Source organism: Rhamphochromis longiceps, linkage group LG20 (assembly GCF_057381845.1).
Source record: "Rhamphochromis longiceps isolate RC_006_pf linkage group LG20, R_longiceps_female_GT1.1, whole genome shotgun sequence".
Lineage (NCBI taxonomy): Eukaryota > Metazoa > Chordata > Actinopteri > Cichliformes > Cichlidae > Rhamphochromis > Rhamphochromis longiceps.
Genome location: NC_140576.1, coordinates 34867522 through 34887382, shown reverse-complemented (window position 1 = coordinate 34887382; position 19861 = coordinate 34867522). Strand labels below are relative to the sequence as shown.

The following is a 19861-nucleotide window of genomic DNA, read 5'->3' as shown; positions in this document are numbered from 1 at the left end:
GAGCAAGGTACCGTCCCTACACACTGCTCCCCGGGCGCCTGCTTAGTGGGCTGCCCACTGCTTCACTGAGTGAATGGGTCAAATGCAGAGAAAAACAAGTAATTTCCCCATGGGGATCAATAAAGTATCTATTATTATTATTATATCAGGCTGGTCCTGCCAAAATTTGTTCCCCCTGTGTAAATCACGGACAAACAGTATCCCACATTGCTGATTTTTCGTTCACAAACACTTCTTATTATGACGCATTTCTCCTGAAACTTTGGAGGATTTAGCTCTTTATATAATAAAGTTACAGGAGAATAAAAATAGTTATTAGCCAAAATGTTTATGGTTTATTAAAATAATCCCATCTGATACCCCGTGAGCAATAAATATATAATTTTCTGTTGTAACCCTCAAACTGAGTGGTAATGTAACGATACTAATTTTTCACAAAATGAAAACATCAGTACTTCCTGCGTGCTCCCAGCACAGGGGAAACAAATTCTGTCGGGGATACCTACTTTGGCACGACACCGGGAAAAATATGGGAGGGGCAACAAAAACTTAAAAATAGTGAAAGTGCTTTCAACTAAACATGATCAGTAAACATCAAATTTACTTTTATTATTTGAGTGTTGAGTTTAAAACTTATTCTCTTATAAAAAATTGAACTTAAACTATTTATTAGAATGAACTTAAAATAGAAAGGACCATGTTAAATGTATTCATTTTAGTGCATCATATGCAAAACAATATAGGTTAAGTGCAAAAAGCTTCCACCAATGAGTTCTGTCTGACACAGTTATATGATTTTAGTTTTACAAAGAAAATTAATTACCATCAGTGATTATAGCTAAACCATTTGAATGCAAATAACTTTTGGGATTACAGTGTAAAGCCATTATTTTACCCTCAAAACGTCGCCATCGTTGTTCTCTTTCCAACAGTGTGTCTTTCAAAGCTCAGAGATGTAAACTTTTTGAACTGTGTGGATCCAAGTGAAGGGAGTACCTTCTAACTGACCCATAGAGACACATTGTATTTTTAGTCTGGAGTTTGTCTCAACAGCAGGAATGACCCCACTTTTTAAATTGCTCCTGTGGCCACATTTCTGACAACAGGAACATAAAGAACACACTGTTATGGAGAACAACTCCTTGGGATCCTCACAGTTTAAAAATAATATTAACAGGAGTTATGGTCCTTGAATTAGAAACAGTTTTTCAACAGGTGCAACGAGGCAGATTTGACAAGGTTTTGCACACAGTAGTTAGTGTAGGCCAACTGGATTCTGATTGGCCCATTAAATTCAAGCTCATTGTTCATTGGTGGATTTCTCTTCTGCACACAGTTGATGACTTTTAGAATCATCTTTTCTGACTGGATGATTAAAACTCGGATTTTCCCACATTTCAGTCATTCAGTGATTAAAAGAATATGAACTTTTAATATTCATTCAGATGTTTTCTGACTCTGAATTTTCTTGTCATTACTCAGCTTTTTCAAATTTACATTTTAAACATGTTCAGCTACTTTTCTTTACTTCTTCTGTGTGAACGTCATCTTTCAACAGTTCTGCACTTTTGTTTTCAGGTGGAAAATTCTGTAATTTTTCGCTCATTCAACATTTTTAACTTAACATTCAACAATTTCATTTCAGCTCAAAACATTCAGCTATCAGCATTCACACTGCAGTTTCTTCAGAAAATGCTTTTTTTTTTTTTTAGTTTTAATTGTTTCACCGTCACCCAGGAATTAATGAAGTCAATGCAGAAGTTTGAGAATCTGCAGGTCCTTAAAGGGCCACTTGAGGCTGGATCCAAAAGCAAGTGCATCCAATTAAATACATTTACAGCCTTGTGCAAACTTTCTTCTCTGTATCTGCTTTACCTTATCATAACAGCTGTATGGGGGAACAATACATTAACACAGCAATAAAACGCAACACTGTTGTTAAGCATGACACAGTATTGAAAAGTCTGGATTTAATTTTCTTTGTTAGTGTTCATGTTCTGCTATTATTTTATTTTTATGTTCAACAGCAAGCTCCACAGCATTAAAAATTATTAGATGGTGTTTAATGATACAGGAGAATGGATGGATGGTAAGAAACAAAGTAAGCCTATGACTAGGGGTGGTAAACATAAGGCCCGTGACCCAGAATCGCTCTAGCAAAGACTCCAAAGACCGGATGACTTTGGAAAATGTTAAGGAGGGCATTTTTGGACTTAACTGTAGTCAGCTTAAGTAACTTCCTATTTTCCCAGCGTGATTTATAAAAGTTACTTGCTACATATATATTGTTTGAATTATATTTAGGAGTGATAGGTGAGCCAAAGAATCCTCTCTAGTCCTGTTTTTCCACCTTATTGCTGAAACTGCACAATAAAAGACTGAAAAAGCAGTAAGCAGTGGGACTCTGTTTTCATTTTGCTGAATGGATTCTGTTCTGCTGGAAATGAGTATTTACCAGTGACAGGAGGGAAAGAACATTCATTTGTAGGGAGCGAACAGATTTCTGAAATCCATCTGAATCCCCCAGTTTCAGAGAAATCAATCACAGATTTACACACATCCATCCATCTTTACTCGTCCTCTGAGTCTTGCAGTCTTCACACGCTGTTGTTTGCTATCTTCCTGTGTTGTTTCATCCACCTACAGCCCTCTGCTGTGAGAAATCATATTTATAAACGTGTTAAAAATTAAACAGCATTGCCTCTTGGACAGTCGAGTCAAGTACAATAGTGATTGTTTTTCCAGTCACATTAAGTCAACGAGGTTAACCCTCAGTGTGGGTCCCAGTAGACATGATATGTACAATTTATTTAAATTATGCATCAGTATTTACAGTATAATTTTCACAGCCTTTAAAAGCTGTTTATACTCAGATGAAAGCAGTGTAGTTGTACTTTTCCTTGTGCGATCTAAAAGTGTGTTAATCTGTGTGCATTCAAAACTTAGAAACATTCATTTAATTAACACAGTTTCTGTCTAGATAATATGTAGTAAAGATTTATTATTGTTACGATTTTTAACTGTTTGGTTTTCCCCACACACTCTTTTACTAAAATGAAACAAATTGCAATGATTTCTAAACATCAATCAAAATCAGAACCTCCATGTCAGCAGTCAGGGAAATGGGATGCTGATGTATCTCTACAACTTCTTTTTGTTGTGTTACGTTCAGTAAAAAGTAAGATTTAAAATGTCCAGTCTGCTTAAGTCTGAGCAAAAAAGTAGGTGCAGCCAATCCTAACAGCTTCTGTACAGTTTTCTAATTCCCACATTTTCCAGATTAACCAGCAGCTGTGGCTCAAGTGGTAGATTGTGTTGTCTAAAAATCAGAACGTCGGTCGATCCTTGTGCCAGAGACCGCAAAATACTCAACGCTGAGTTGCCCCTGATGGATCCTTGGGAGTGTGAGTCGCTCGATGTGTGTGAATATTAGATTGAAAAAAATGCTTAGGTATAAGTAAAGGCACAGTATGAATGTGTATGTGAATGGGAAAATCACAGACACATTCCTTGAGTGGCCAAACTGAGTAGAAGGTGCTATGTAAGCAGTCTTAATTGGCCCTTGGGGATAAATAAAGTCTTTCTTATTCTGTCCTTTGAAGTGACAGGAAACAAGTAGTAGAAGACAGACTATATAATATATACTGACTATTCACATCCAATGCAAAGGTTATGGTTTAGCGTCAGTAAACATTGGCTACTACAAATATGCTTCATCATTTTTCTCAGTTTGACTCCAAACCCAGTTTATTTTATTCAGTTGCTGCACAGTATGTGTTTACTCTTGGCAGATTTTGTAACAGATTTTATGAAATTTGCAACAAGAGACCATTTCTTTATCTAGGAGTTTCTTAATTGAGATTTTAATTACATAACAAAAAATTCAATCTACTTGAAAATCTACAAATTGGGAATAAAGCTACTTTTTTCCATCTACCTAGGAACATAAAAGATACTCAGAAAGAAAGAAAAGAAGTAAATTAACCAAACAGGACCTTATTCGTAGCAGCAAGAATTCTAGTGAGTACCTGTTGTGTTTGTCAGACAAAGGCTAATATTATGAAAATAATAAATAGGCATGTGTGTTTAAGTAGAGGAGCCTGAAGCCATGAGCTCTCTCAGAGTGGATGCTCACTGATGAGGAGGCAGAAAAGTCCAAGCAAAGGATTTATGAGAGCGAAAGAGCTAAGCAAGCTGATGGGGCCAAGTTAATGGACAGCTCTCCACTCAGCAGTTTATACACCATTCACAGACTGCTGCTGGCTGTACATGAAAAAGCATTGTTTCCTTATTACTCCAGTAATGAGTTAACCTTTTTTTTTTTTTTTTTTATCCCCAAAATTAAAGAACCAAATTATGTAATGAGTTAATATAGAGGATTTATCTTCTACAATCATCTTTTAGAAAACAAAAACCAGAACTACCAGATGTGTACATCATCAGCTTGTGTGTGCATGAATATTCACATCAGTTCACCAGCATTTCAGTGTTTACAATAAACTATAAACGTGGTTCGGTTTAAAATGTCTTCCTTCCAGAGTTACTTTTAAAGTTAGCTCTACTATGTTCAGCTGTACCTCCCAGTGTTTCCAGTGGTTACCTGTTACCTACTCAGGAGCAGAGCTGCACAAAATAGCAACCAGTAGAGAAGAAGGAAAAAAACGTTAGGTTTAATATACGCAGGCCAATTACCACTGACTTAATCCTCAGAACAGACTTGGTATTTAGTTTATAGTTTAAATAATACAAGACTGAAAAATCCACCAGACAAAGTAAAAAGGAATCTGTGTAAATGCAACTGAATGGACAGCTAACGTTCAGCCTCACTCCATACATCACGTTCACCCAGGGTCCCCGAAGTCCAAATGTGCCACACGCCACTGTTTCCTGACTGCAGACCTGCAAATCTTTAAGTGTGGATTCACACTAGGCTGTCCACACTGTGCCTGAGTGCATTTAACCATAAAGTCCAGTTTATTTGTTATGTGGTCTCTGTATACTGTGTACATGCACAAAATACTTAGAATCATGTTACTTGTGCTCTGCAGGAATGTTTTTCTGGAGTGCATTTATCTGCAGATCCATGTTCAGCAGAGAGCAGACCTAGGTGCAGGACTCAGAGACAGTCTTGAAAAATAAATAAATAACATATTTTTATTCAGGTCAAGCAAAAGGTCCAGTGTACAAACTCCACAGGGACCCCACAAACAACATCCAGAGCAGGCAGGTAGCACACAAGAAGGACAAAGACTACAGGGAAGACAGGACTATTTATACACGCCAGATAATCAGGTAAAGTGGAAACAGGAGGGAAACGAGGCATGGCTGAACACAATCAGGGTAATGACACACAACAAGTAAAACTGAAGGAAAGACACAAATGACACAAATTAAAGTAAAACAGACCAAAAAACACAGAAGCAAAGTACTAACACACCTAACATGGAGCCATACTGCGAGGCTAGTAAAATAAAGCAAAATACAAGGAATCAGATCTATAGAAGAAAAACAAACCACTGAGAGAAATTAGATTTCAAAACTGCAATAACTAAAACTAAAGATCATTAAAGAATAAAGTGAGAACATAGAGAATTAAACTAACAAGAAATAATTATTTAATAAATTAAAGATCATATTAAAAATCAAAGAGACTTAAAAACAGGAAACAATGGGAAATCAAACTGTGGCTGAAGCACAAAGAAACACAAAAAGCTAATCCTTAAACCATAAGTGTTGTAACTATGATTACAAAAGAGAAGAAATCCCCAACCTGAAAGCTATAAACTCCGTCTCCAAACAACAAAATTCACGGCATAAAAATGCCTCAAAGAGAGCGAACAAAGACGAGAGAGGAGATTTGAGGTAAACTGACGCCCGCTGAGACCTGGATTGTTAATGTAAGCGCAGGTGAGCGCAGGGAGTGGGGATAATCACACTAGAGTACAATAAGACACAGCCGTGCCTAATATTGTGGGTATACAGTGTTGTGCTCCAAACAGGTGGCCATTATCTGTCTGTGGTCAGTGTTTCCAGTGTCAACAAAGGTGTTCTTTAGCATACAGGCGTTACAAGTTCTCTGCAGTGTGTGGCACCATTAACCTGTTAATTATTTACTGAACTGAAACAAAAATGAATGTATTAATATTAATAAAACAGTGTCCAAATTAATGAACCAGGATCTGCATCTGCTCACCTCAGCTTATGCTTCTCGAAGCCGGAGAGGATTATTAGTGGGAGAAGCATCGGCTAGTGAGAGGTTTCTATCTCTCACCAGCTGAGAAACGACTTCTATACTTGAAAAAAGGCAGTAGAGGCTGATCTGTCCCGTCACAGTACAACCGTGAAGTGTAAAAGGACACATGGGTAATTTCACCGTCAGTGCTTATCTGGAGAATCTCAGGAAATCTGCATGTGCCTCCAGACAATTCAGCGATGTTTTCTCTCTCGTTCCTTTAAAGCGTGATTTGATGCGATTGGTTTGAAATGGTTCCCACAGACCCTGCAGGCATTTAAACACCAAACTGATGATGGGATTTTTAACATCCGTGGTTTAAAATATAAAATGAAGTGATTTTTGTGAAAAGCTTGACATTTTGGGGTATTGGAGGATTTCTCAGATCAGTGAATATTCTGCAGGCTTCGTGTAATTGTCCATGTAATAAATCACTTTGAAGAAGTGAGTTTTGTGGACGTCTTTTCCTTTAATGACTCTGAGGCACTTTCTATTTTGTCTTAATCCTCTGACTGATGTTGAAAGTGAGTTGTGCACGCTCTATGGCATGCTCGTCTGACCTCAGAAACTCATCTGTTGGCAATTCGGCTGCTGTGCTAAATGAGAACGAGTGTTTTTGCTGTATTTGAAACACCTGTGCACCTGCTTATTTACGTGATTATCCAATCACCTAATCACGTGTGAGCAGTGCAGGGCATAGCCTCCAGCACCAGCTTGCAGGTTTTTCTTTTTCTCACTTTCTTTCCTCCCCGTGTATTTATATTTCCATGTTTCTGTGTCACTTCACAGGGGTAGCTTCTTGTCTTCCCACTAGACACCTAGCCGGCACACTCAGACATCTTTTAATCAGGCACCTGCACTAAGACTGGCTTTGGTTTTTTTTTTAAATCAACTCTCTGACAGATTGTGGTAGCAACATTCAGGCCCTGCTGATGGTTTCTGGCTTTGGTCCTCGTTGCTATTCCTTCTACTAACCTGCAATTCTTTGTGCACTCCAGATTCTCCAGCCAAACACAACCTACTTGTTCAGTCACTCAAAAGAACCTCTTCCTCTCTGCATCACTTTCCTTCTTCCGACTCTGTGAGAAACATCTGGTACATTCTTCAACTCCGTCAAAAACCCCAGAGCCTCGCCTGTGTTCTGCTTTCTTTTTGTTAACTTTGCCAGTTCCTGTTACAAAGCCGCCTCCTCGATGACCCATTTAGGGTTAGGGCTTCGTTTGTGTTGCTAAACAAGCACATGTTCATAGACTCTAGTTTTTTTCTTTCCAAGTGAAGTCCTAAATGTGTAGTTTTTCCTGTCACAAACTTTTCCATCTAAGCCAAATAGACAACAATTCCACAAAGAGGGTAAATGTTAACTGAGCTCCAGCCTTGACCGTAGCAGGTTGCCACGGACTTGTCCGATGTTAAGAGCCGAGCAGATTCTCATAATGTTCACTTTGCATCTGCAAACTAATTCAAATGGTAAAAACTGATAGATAACACCCACACATTGCTTTTATTGTTAAAATAATCTTGGTCAAACTCTGTGTCTAATACGTTATATCTGCCATTAGCATCACGAGGCATAAAGGACAATGGGAGAATTAGGTTGTTTGCTTTTCTTCATTATCTCGCTTCCCTCCTTCCTGTCACTCTTCACTGACAAGCAATCTGAAATGTAAAAAATCATTATCCTAAAAACAGTGGACTGGCACAGATGTTTTAAAAGTCCCTCTGAAGCTTGAAGTCTGTGTGCATTCACCAAAGTGTATCACAGCAGTGGCACCACTGATCTGAGACCTCTAATTAGCTCCCTGCGCTCTCAAACTCATAATGACCCTCATTTGTCAGGAAATGCGCAGCTTGTGAGTGATGCACGGGCAGAATGTGATTTAAGGTGAAGCAGACTCTGAAGGGGAGCATTTTGATGCCCGAACTCTCTCTTTTACACCGAAAAGATCAAAATTTAATTTGGACATGATCTCTCAGACAGGTCTTACTGAGGAGCAACTGGAGTGGCATGTATATGAAAAATGGATGCTAGCCACCCACTCGTTAAAGAAACCCATTATGAAGCCTCAAGCTGGGTGTTTCCACTGTCACTATTTTGATTTTGGTCTTTTAAAACTAGATTTTAGGGTGACTGAATGAGAAACCAAGGCCGTACCAAAGGCATGGCCTCCTTTAGCATCCTTTTTTGACCATGAAGGGAACTTTAATGTATAAAATAAACATTGTCATATTCAGCAAGAGTTAAGAGTTCAATAAGTGTTTGCTGTGATCAGAGACAAGGCAGCTGAAGGCTCAAAGAAACACACTGATGTGACTTTAAATGGGCGACACGAGCAGAGGTGAAACTGGATCGCTAAGCTTAGATTTGATTCCAGCTGTTAGATTTGTGTTCTCATGAGTAAATATATTAATTTATTTTATGTTGTGAAAGAAGTTTTCTGATTGTCATTTTATTTTGAAAAGGATTTTATTTTGGTGATTATAGATTACTTCACTTCCTGTTCCTATTGTTCCGAAGCGCGAACTGCTGAAGTAATGTATGGTTTTCCCCTCCTGTGTTGTTAACAATAAAAGAAACGGGAAAAGTAATCAACCACCAAGTGTGTGCATTATTAAGAGAACATGGCCGAAGAAGAAGAAAACTCTTCGAGCTCAACAGGTTATGGGCCCAGGCGTGACACAACAGGAGGAAGATGGCAGAGGTTAGTGTTCAACGGAGACGAAAACAGTTACGAACTTTGGGAGGCAAAGTTTCTCGGCCACATGCGGATCATTGGTCTAAAGGACACTATATTATCAGCCACTAACCCAGATGCAGAGAAGAACGCTGAATGCTACGCTGAACTGATACAGTTTCTTGATGATAAAAGCCTTTCACTGGTAATGAGAGATGCGACTGACGACGGAAGAAAAGCTTTAAAAATACTACGTGACCACTACGATAGTAAAGGCAAGCCCAGAATCATCGCACTGTACACAGAGCTGACGTCTTTACAGAAGAAACCAGATGAGACAGTGACAGATTATATTATCCGGGCTGAAAAAGCAGTGACCTCCCTAAGAAATGCAAAAGAAGTCATCAGTGATGGACTTATTATCGCTATGATTCTAAAGGGGCTTCCTGAAGCTTACAAGCCATTTGCTATTCACACAACTCAAAGCAGTGAAGATTTAACATTCACACAGTTCAAAAGCAACCTACGAAGTTATGAGGAAACCGAGAAATTCGACAACAAAGTAAAAGCGGATAATGTGATGAAGGTTGATTTAACATCAATCACCTGCCATGGATGCGGAAACCGAGGACATTTTGTAAAAGATTGTCGCCAAAAGGGAACACCTAAGTGGTGTAGCTACCATAGAAGCTCGACACACAGTGATGAGACATGTAGAAGAAAAACCAAATACAGAGATGATGCGAAACTAACTGTAGTAAAACAAGAGGACAAGAAAGAAGAGCAGACTTTTGTATTTAAAGTTAGTCAAAGACTTCTGCCTACTGACATAATAAGAGAAGGACTAATGGTGGACTGTGGTGCTACTTCACACATCATTACAGAGAAAAACAAGTTCATAAAGTTTGATGAGACTTTTGATCCTGAGAAACACTACATGGAGCTCGCTGATGGATCCAGGACAAACAACGTCGCACTCAAGAGGGGAGATGCCAACGTCTCTCTACGGGACATACAAGGACACTGTACCACCATCACACTGAGAGACGCCCTGTTCATCCCATCCTACCCTCAGAGCATATTTTCAGTGAAGGCAGCTACAAACTATGGAGCACAGGTGATCTTCAAGAAGGGACAGAATGAACTGGTGAACAAAGATGGGACAGTCTTCTCCATCGAAGAATACAACAGACTCTACTATTTGAAAACGGTAAACAATGAAACATCATACAATGACATGATGTCCTGTGACACTGTTAATCTGGCTTGTGATGTGAAAACATGGCACGAAATTTTAGGACATTGTAATGTTAGTGATGTGTTAAAGCTACCCGATGTTGTAGATGGCATGAAAATCACAGGCAGTGGCATGTTAGATTGTAATGTGTGTACAGAAGGGAAATTCACTAACAACAGAAACAGACAAAGCGACCCAAAAGCGAGTGACCCATTACAGTTGGTGCACACTGATCTAGCGGGCCCCATTGAACCTAGTGGCCAAAGTGGTCATAAATACGCTATATTATTTACAGATGATTTTTCAGGGGCAGTGTCAGTTTACTTTCTAAAACAGAAAAGTGACACCACAGAGGCCACAGCAAAGTTTCTAGCTGACTGTGCACCATACGGCAGTGTTAAGTGCATTAGATCGGATAATGGCACCGAGTTCACAAGCAGTTCATTCCAGTCTCTTTTAAGGGAAAAGGGTATAAAGCATGAGACATCTGCGCCATATTCTCCCCATCAGAATGGCACAGCTGAGAGGCAATGGAGAACTCTCTTTGAAATGGGGAGGTGTCTTTTACTAGAAAAAGAGCTGCCAAAAGAATTATGGCCTTACGCCATCCAAAATGCAGCACACACCCGCAACAGATGCTACAGTAACAGGACTAAAAGTACACCGTATCAGATGTTAACAGGGAAAAGACCAGATCTCTCAAAACTGTGGATATTTGGGTCAGACTGTTATGCATACATACATGATCACAAGAAACTTGATCCCAGATGTGAAAAAGGGATATTTGTGGGTTATAGTAAAAATAGCCCAGCATACCTGGTCTATAACCCTCACACAGGAAAAGTGTCAAAACACAGACTCGTGAGATTTATCAAGAAGAACACTGTTGAACAACAAACACAGACTGATGAATATGACACAGAAATTCAGACTTATGAACATGTAGTGCCTTTAAAAGAAAGTACAGAACAACAAAATGAAAATGCAGCAGAGAACATACCTCCTAGAGAAGAGGAAACCAACACAAATGAACCAAACCCTGACATAGAAAGAAATGAGGGTGATGAGCAAAACCAAACTGAGCGCTATCCTAACAGAGAAAGGAAACCTCCTAAATATTTAGAGGATTACACATCTAACTGCAAAGATTTAGCAAATGAAACCCCTGTAAGTGTTGATTATTGTTACAGAGCAACCTGTGGAATCCCCCAAACCTATAAAGAGGCGCTGATGTCACCAGAGGCACCAAGGTGGAAACAGGCAATGACAGAAGAAATCAACTCTCTGAAGGAGAATGACACATTCGAACTGACTACTTTACCTACTGGTAGAAATACCATTGGAGGAAAATGGGTCTACGCCCTCAAAGAAAATGAACAAGGACAAATATTCAAAGCCAGGTTTGTAGCAAAAGGTTACAACCAGACACAAGGAATAGATTACCAAGAGACATTTGCACCAACAGCAAACATGACATCTGTGCGAACCCTAATGCAAATAGCAGTCCAGAATGATCTTATTATCCACCAAATGGATGTTAAAACTGCATATTTGCATGCTCCCATTGAGGAAGAAATATACATGGAACAACCAGAAGGTTTTGAGCAAACAGAGTCAGGAGAAAACTTGGTGTACAAATTAAAGAAATCCCTTTACGGGTTAAAACAATCAGGTAGAAACTGGTACAAACTCTTGAATGACTACCTTGAACAAAATGACTTTGAAAGAAACCTTTCTGATCACTGTGTATACAGAAAGGACATTGGACATGAAACTCTACTCGTTATCATCTGGGTAGATGACTTGATCATTGCGGCTAGCAATACTAACTTGTTAAACACATTCAAAGAAACAATGAGGTCAAAGTTTAACATGAAAGACCTGGGGAAAATATCCAGTTTTCTTGGGATACAGTTTATACAAAAAGAGAATGAAATCAGGATGAATCAGAAGAGGTACATTCAAAGAATGTTGGAACGCTTTAGGATGTCTGAATGCAAACCCAGATCCACACCGTGTGAACTAAAAACGGACACTACTACATGTGGAGGAAGTGATGCAAATGAGACTGTTAACTCAAGAGAGTACAGAGAAATAGTGGGCAGTTTGATATATGCCATGACGTGTACGAGACCAGATATAAGCTGGGTTGTTAGCAGACTATCTCAAACACTAGCTCAACCCACGAGAGAGAACTTAGTAATGGCAAAACAAGTCCTCAGATACCTAAAAGGCACAAATGACTTTGAACTGATCTTTAAGAAAAGCAGTGAGAATCTAGATTTAATTGCTTACAGTGACTCTGACTGGGCATCCTCTGTAAAAGACAGACGCAGTACAACAGGCTACTGTTTTGCACTTACTAAAGAGGGACCAGTAATATCTTGGAAAACAAAGAAACAGCCTACAGTGGCACTCTCAACATGTGAAGCTGAATACATTGGTCTTGCAACCACTACTCAGGAAAGCATGTACTTAACCCAACTGTTAAACGGCATGGACAGAAAAAGGTACACATGTACTAAACTGTTTGGGGACAACCAAGGGGCCATTGCGTTGAGTAAAAACCCAGTGAACAGACAGAGGTCAAAGCATATTGATGTGAAATATCACTTCATTCGTGAAGCGGTAAATGAAAGGAAAATCTGCATTGAACACTGTCCATCAGAAGAAATGGCTGCAGACATACTAACAAAACCAGTTACAAGAGTGAGACTCAGAAAGTTTCAAAAATGGTTCTTTGGAAATGCATAAGATGCTATGGGCTAGCAGCATGAGAACAAGGGGGGGTGTTAGATTTGTGTTCTCATGAGTAAATATATTAATTTATTTTATGTTGTGAAAGAAGTTTTCTGATTGTCATTTTATTTTGAAAAGGATTTTATTTTGGTGATTATAGATTACTTCACTTCCTGTTCCTATTGTTCCGAAGCGCGAACTGCTGAAGTAATGTATGGTTTTCCCCTCCTGTGTTGTTGACAATAAAAGAAACGGGAAAAGTAATCAACCACCAAGTGTGTGCATTATTAAGAGAACATGGCCGAAGAAGAAGAAAACTCTTCGAGCTCAACACCAGCTGTTTATGGTGGTTGTACTTCTTCTCCTGTTAGCTTTTGAAGGTAAATATTTGTGGAGTGAATGCATTAATATGAGTAGCACAAGGAGAAACTTCACTTTAAGTTTGCTGTAAACACACCACATGACGTCTGTATAACCAAATGTCTTTTTTCATCCAGAACAGTCTCCCCCTGCTGGCCGTTAGGGACAATGTAGCTTTAAAGCAAACTGCTGTTGCTTTGCATTTCCGAACCGAAGCTTCATCTACTTTTAAAAATATTACAGTTTTTAGCCATGACACAGCACTAGTTTTTTTTTAAGTTTGCAGGAATACCTTTTTCCCCTCACAAAAAAGGTATTTACCAAATTTGACTTCTATGATTTTAATACATTTTCTATTTTTCTAGAAAACAATATCTTTTGCATTGGAAGATTTTATTTTAAGGTACTAAAAAGATAGACTTTATGTTATTGTTGAGTAAAATCATAGAGTATTAAAAAGTAGGCAACAATAATTGCAATAATAACATAATTTCCTTAGGGATTAATAAAGTATTATTAGACTGGTGAGCAGGCCACCAGTCTATGGCAGGAATAACAGGGACACAGACCAGTACATGCTAACATTTAGCAAAAAGGCTCTGGGTTTGAATCTGTTGGCATGTTCTCCCTGTGTCTGCATGGGTTCTCTGGTAACAACACTGTTGCAGATTTCCAGAGCCATGTCACTGTCCGTTTACTCCGCTGATGGTTTCTTTCACTTCCTGTATCTTGCACAGAAGAAATGTCCAGATAATCATGCAGATAACTGGTGGATGGAGCTGAGCAGGCAGAGAAACACGAGTATTGTTTGCAAATTAAGGAAACCCGAGAAAGACTTTTTAATGAAAATGTTGGAAAATAAAGAATGTTTATGAAAAAAGAAAAAGACTTTGCATCGTGTTGATGTTCTAAAATGTTCGTGTGAAATGTGCCTCACTAAACTACAGAAATACAAACAGCGAGAAGTAGCTGGAGCTGCCAGATTCATCTTTAAAAAACGCCGATTATCACAGAAAGAACTGAACGACTGAATAAAAGCAGAGATGCTTGCAGCAGTGCTGGAATTACACATGCTGTGAAGCACAAGTTTAAGGTACAAGAAAGCTTTATCCCATGTGGGGATAATAGATAAGCCATATGGTAAATGCTTTGCATGACTCATAAGCACTAAGTGAATATTATTTTGCATGAGACAAATCTGACAGGTTACCTTAAAATATTAAATAATTTTGTATATAGGAAGGATGTTTGGTTAATGCCTCCTGTCCTCTGTCTGTAAATGGTCTATGCTGGGGGTGAATGGTAAATGCATGCATTTGTATCCAAAGCATGCTTTGCTGTTTCACTCTCACTCACCATTTCACGGGCAGCTAAGTGACACCTGCCATGCAAGATGCAATCCATCAATCCGTCAATTTGGAGGTCCTGCCCATGGACACTTTGTCATGCGTGCAGGAGAAGCTGAGGATCAAACCACCTGTGACTAATAGACCATCTGCTTTGCCTCCTCAGCCATGTATGCACTGGTAATTGTTTATGATAATTTGTTTGTTTTATTTCAATTCATTCTGCATAGTTTGCTGCTGGTTTGGAGACGCGGCTCACACTTTATTAATGGTGAAGCACTTTAACGATTTTTATTTTTTATCCTCATGTTGGAAACATCCGTATCAGTGAGTTTGACGGTAGCATGACTGTTGGTGCCAGACCAGCTGGTTTCCCGAGCTTTTCACCACGACAGTCTGTCCAGCTTACACACACTGGTGCATTAAAAATAAATATCAAGCGAGAGGGAGTTCTCAAGATGGAAATGCCAAATTGAAGAGACTACAGAGGTTAGAGCTGACAGAAGGGCTGTGGGACTCAGAGAACCACTCTTTAAAAGTGATCAGAAAGGCTTCTCGGGATTCACAACATGTCCAACCTTGAGGGAGAGCACCTATAAGACCACCTTTGGTTCCACTCCTGACAGCCAGGAGCAGAAATCTGCAGCTGCAGTAGGCACAGAAACTAAATATTGTATCCTGGTCTGATTATTTCCACTTTGTGCCGAGGCTGCAGACGGTAGCCTCAGAATTTGGTGACTGAAGCACAAATTAATGGTTTCAAACTGTCTTGTGTCAACAGTCTGGGCTGCAGCTGATAATGTATGATGTGGAAATATTTTCTTGGCAAACTCTGATCCTCTAATAACAATGAATCACGGTTGTATGGCTGCACAGTATCTATTATTGACCATGTCCGTCAAAGCTGGATTTTAATCAGGATAAAAAGGGTCCGGGGGGCCTTCAAACCCAAAAGATCAGAGAAGATTTACTGTGTTGTTTGGTTTTTCACGATTTATTATTGTACATTTTTTAAGAAATTTGACCAGGTCCTACTTGCAAATTCATTTCCCCCCTCAAACAGGTCTATCCCATAGGAGGTGTGTTACAACTGCTCACCTTTTGGCCTCTAGTTAAAAGAACATGATCTCAGTTTCCTGATCAGTTTGTTGGGCTGTTCAACACAACATGATATTTAGTAAGTTTGATAAAAGTCATGTTAAACTTTTATGCTTTTCTGTATAGTTTCTGGGATGCTTAGAACTCAAATTGCACTGCTGGAAATAGTTTATTTTGATGCACATGCTGTTGTTTTTTTGTTTTGTTTTGTTTTGTTTTGCAAATTTGCATTATAATATTTCTTTTCATCTTTCCTGCAGTACATAAAAATTGGCGTATCTCAAAAATAAAACTATGAAGACACTCAAAATAAATTTCTTGTGGTTGGAAACTATTTTGTGCAACTTCTTTGTATTTAAAGTTTTGAGGGATAAACCCGTTAAATTTCTCTAACTAGAAATATATGTAAAAAACAAAACAAAAACGACTTTCAATTTTTTTTGTAGTTTATTGCACTTTTTTTTTGCAATTTATGTCGTTACTATGGAGTTGATGCATACATATTATTAGAATTTGGGCTATATAAGTATAAATGGTCCCAAAAATGGGACTATAGCAGGTAAAAATATAAAGATAAGCTCTGGTGGACTTGGTTCTATGGTAGGTCTTAAAGGCTTAAACAGGCGACAGTGAAAATGCTCATCTTGAGGCTTCACAGTGGGGCTTCACTCCAACCAACCAACCAATGGGTGAAGTCGCTGACCACACCCATTTTTTATACACAGTCTATCTAAATTGGAAAAAAGTAAAGCAGGCTTTGTTTTTTCACTCCGGTTACTTCTCAGTCAGACCTACGAGACATCACATCTGAAAATCTGACCTTTCATTAAACTGCTATAATTACACTACTAAAGGTCAAAAAGGAAAGCGGGTGTCCACCTTCTTTTTATTCACTCTTAAAGTCAGACCAGACTAAAATACTCAATGTCTCTGTGTTTTACATTTTATGGAAAACTTTGCAAAAAACTTTTATTTATGTAAATTGTGATAAGAAAGTATGATGAGAGTTTTGTCCTCACTGCAGAAACTCAGAAGCTGTATTTTTTTTTAAAGGCTGTCAGAGACGGAGCTGTGACGATCTGGGATCTCTAATTAGCTCCCCTTAGTCGCAAACTCATAATGGGCATCATTTATCAAAAAAAATATTCAGAGAAATCTGTGTATGTCTAATATGCTGTGAAACAAAAACCAGAACACTCCGAGCTTTGAATTATACAGCACTGAGCCATTAAAAACCATTTGGGATTGTGAAACTTCATTTAGGAAATCTTCTTTATTCTCTGTTGATCCGAGTATTTAAATGTGTGAAATATGTGGGCTTACAGAACATTTAAGGACGTTTTCTAATAAATTGAAGCTACCTAATCAGAAAATGTTTTAAATAGTTTGGATTCTGTGTATTATCTCTGCGCTACTGGCAACAGCTACAGCATCATCTTTAAACTTCTAGAAGTTGTTAAACACCAAATACCAGCTGTGTATGCCTTTGCCCACATAAAACAAAACTTTGACATTTACAAAGGAAGAATATGTGGCTCGCATTCATATTTTCAACCATGAGTATGTTAAATAAGCAAGTTGATGATGATGATTTTTTCTGTGCTATAATAAAAAGTCTCGCCAAATCGTCTTGTGTGAACTTTTGTTCTGCCTTTCTCTGAAATTCCAAGCTGAGAGTTTGTTCCCCATCTTTTTTTTTCAGTGTTTTCTTCCATCAAAACTGAGATTGACAAATAAAACATCTTTCTTTTTCTCTACATCCTCAATGACTGTCTTAATTCGACAATTGTTGCACCTTCTTTGGATCTTTTCAATGGTGTGTAATAACTTGTGGTGGAATTTGAGTAAACCATGAAACAAGGGAACGTCTGCATCCATTTATTTCTTATGGCAGGGGTGTCAAACTCCAGGCCTCGAGGGCCGGTGTCCTGCAGGTTTTAGATGTGTCCTTGAGCCAACGCAGCTGATTTAAACGGCTAAATGACCTCCTCAACATGTCTTCTCCAGGGGCCTGGTAATGAACTAATCATTTGGTTCAGGTGTGTTGACCCAGGGTGAGATCTAAAACCTGCAAGACACCGGCCCTCAAGACCTGGAGTTTGACACCCCTGTCTTAAGGTAAATGATGGCACAGTGGTGCAGTGGTCAGCTGGGGCCTTTCTGTGGCGAGGTTACATGTACTCGTAGTGCCTGCGTGGGTGTCATCTAGGACTGAAAAGCCATGAGCGTTTATGTTACGTTAACTGGTGATTGTGTGGTCGTCTCACTCACGGTGTGATCCCTGCAGTGGACCGTTGACCTGTCCAGGGTCTACTTTGCCTCTCGCACTATGACAGCTGGGAAAAGCTTTTGCTGTTAGTTATGTTTTACCTATAGAAGATCGTAGAATCTAGGCTATGGTGCAGTCTTGAGATCCGTCTTGACTGAGTCAGTCAGTCCCTATCTGGACCACCTGCAAAGGGAATTCCTCTCCATGGATTAAGTAGCTGGGATACCTGCACTCTATATGGCACATGTGGAGTCACCAAAAGGTGGTAAACGGGTGTGCTTCAGCCTAAATTTGGACTTTTTCCAAAAAAAACAATCATGCCTGTCCAAGTAGTTTAGTTCCCTAAAACCAAGCAAAGAGTAACTGGAACTAAAATATTGACACAAAAAAATGTGAACAACTCAGCTACGTGAAAAAATGCTCCTCATAACTGAACCCCCAGGTGAAAGTAGGAGGTCCAGTGTGATCTGTCAGACGTTTTAGTTCCTCAGCCATCAACATACTGAATTATAGTGTGAACTGTGGGAATCTTCTGCAGTGTGGTTGTGACAGTCATCCTTATGAGCTGAGTTTGGAGTCTGAATGAATCTTAAAGAAAAAGAAAGAACAGAAAACCGAGGCAGTCAATTTGCAGAAAGGAAGCTTCAAATGAACTTAACTGGATCTGCAGATATTTTGGATTGAATTTGGCTCTTTAAGCCCTCCTCTGCCCTGATGTGGAAACATGGCAGCTGATTAGTTTATTGAGGGCAGTGAAGCACAGAGAAGTAATTCACCAAAGAATTTTATTGCCTATTCTGCTCAGAGTTTATGGGATCTTTTCAATTAGTATGGTCACTGCTGTAAACAGACCAGTTGCTCTGTGTCTTGTCAGCTCTATGCATCACTGCCTCATTACAATCAGACAAATGCACTTTAAAGACCCTGATGCTAAAACAGAGGCTGCCTGTGAGGTTGGAGAGTGGCTGCTCCGGGACCAGCTGAGGATATTAGGAAATGGATATGGCTGAATTGCTGCCAAATAAATACACCTCCTTCAACAACTGATGCTAATGAAATCTTCTGGGATGAGTCTCACATTTTTTTCCATTTCTTTTCTTGGTGCCAAAAAAATCCAATTAGAAAACCAAAAGTGAGTTAATCCCACCGACTCATACTGTCAGCATATCCAAATCCTGATATGTGTCATTGCACTGCGCCCTAGAGCTCCATTGTTGTCCAAAAACCCATCAACATCACACATCACGGAGACGTCGTTGCAGCAGGTGACACGTTCTTTCATTAGCCGTCAATATCTTGTATTTTCTTTTGATCACACGTCACACACAGCTTCTTTTTACTCTGATTCTTCACAAGCAGATAAAATCAGAAACAGTACTGAAACAGGCACTTTCTCCAATCTAACACATATTTCATATATATAAGAAACATTAAAAATTAGTGCACCCTTTCTGGCTGCTCATCAGTGTGCAGTTTAAAGCTGACATAGCTGGCGTAGCTAATACTCTGCTGCCCGAGTCTTCTTTTTAATTTCATAGTCTGCAAACAAAATCAAATAAGACTTTTTCGCCATTGCCATATCTGTGTTTCAAAGCTGGACATGCTGCGACCGATTGCACATCCACACAGCTGCAGTAAGGCCACCCTGCAGCACGCTAGGCTTATTCTCCCTTTTGACTTTAACTAGAACCATAACTTACAAAATAAGGAGCATATTGTATTCAGTAAGATTTGAAACATGAAAATAATCACAAACGTTAATCAGGACGAACACTCACATGATCTGTAGCAATAGATCAAAGCTTGCTAGTACCTGGTTGGACACGATTTTACCTGCAGACACTCTGATCATAAAGGGATGGACATGTTCAGCAACAGTACACGGGTAGGCTGTGGCACTTAAGTGAT

At 39.1% G+C, this 19861-nt stretch overlaps 1 protein-coding gene across 1 annotated transcript; it reads left to right on the top strand.

Moving 5' to 3' along the window:
* Positions 1–8643: 8643 nt before the first annotated feature.
* Positions 8644–12195, top strand: LOC146645812 (uncharacterized). Its single transcript, XM_085394625.1, has 2 exons — positions 8644–10114; positions 11332–12195. The coding sequence occupies exons 1-2, from the start codon at positions 8852–8854 to the stop codon at positions 11359–11361; spliced, it is 1293 nt and encodes a 430-aa protein (XP_085250751.1). The 5' UTR covers positions 8644–8851; the 3' UTR covers positions 11362–12195.
* Positions 12196–19861: the final 7666 nt, after the last annotated feature.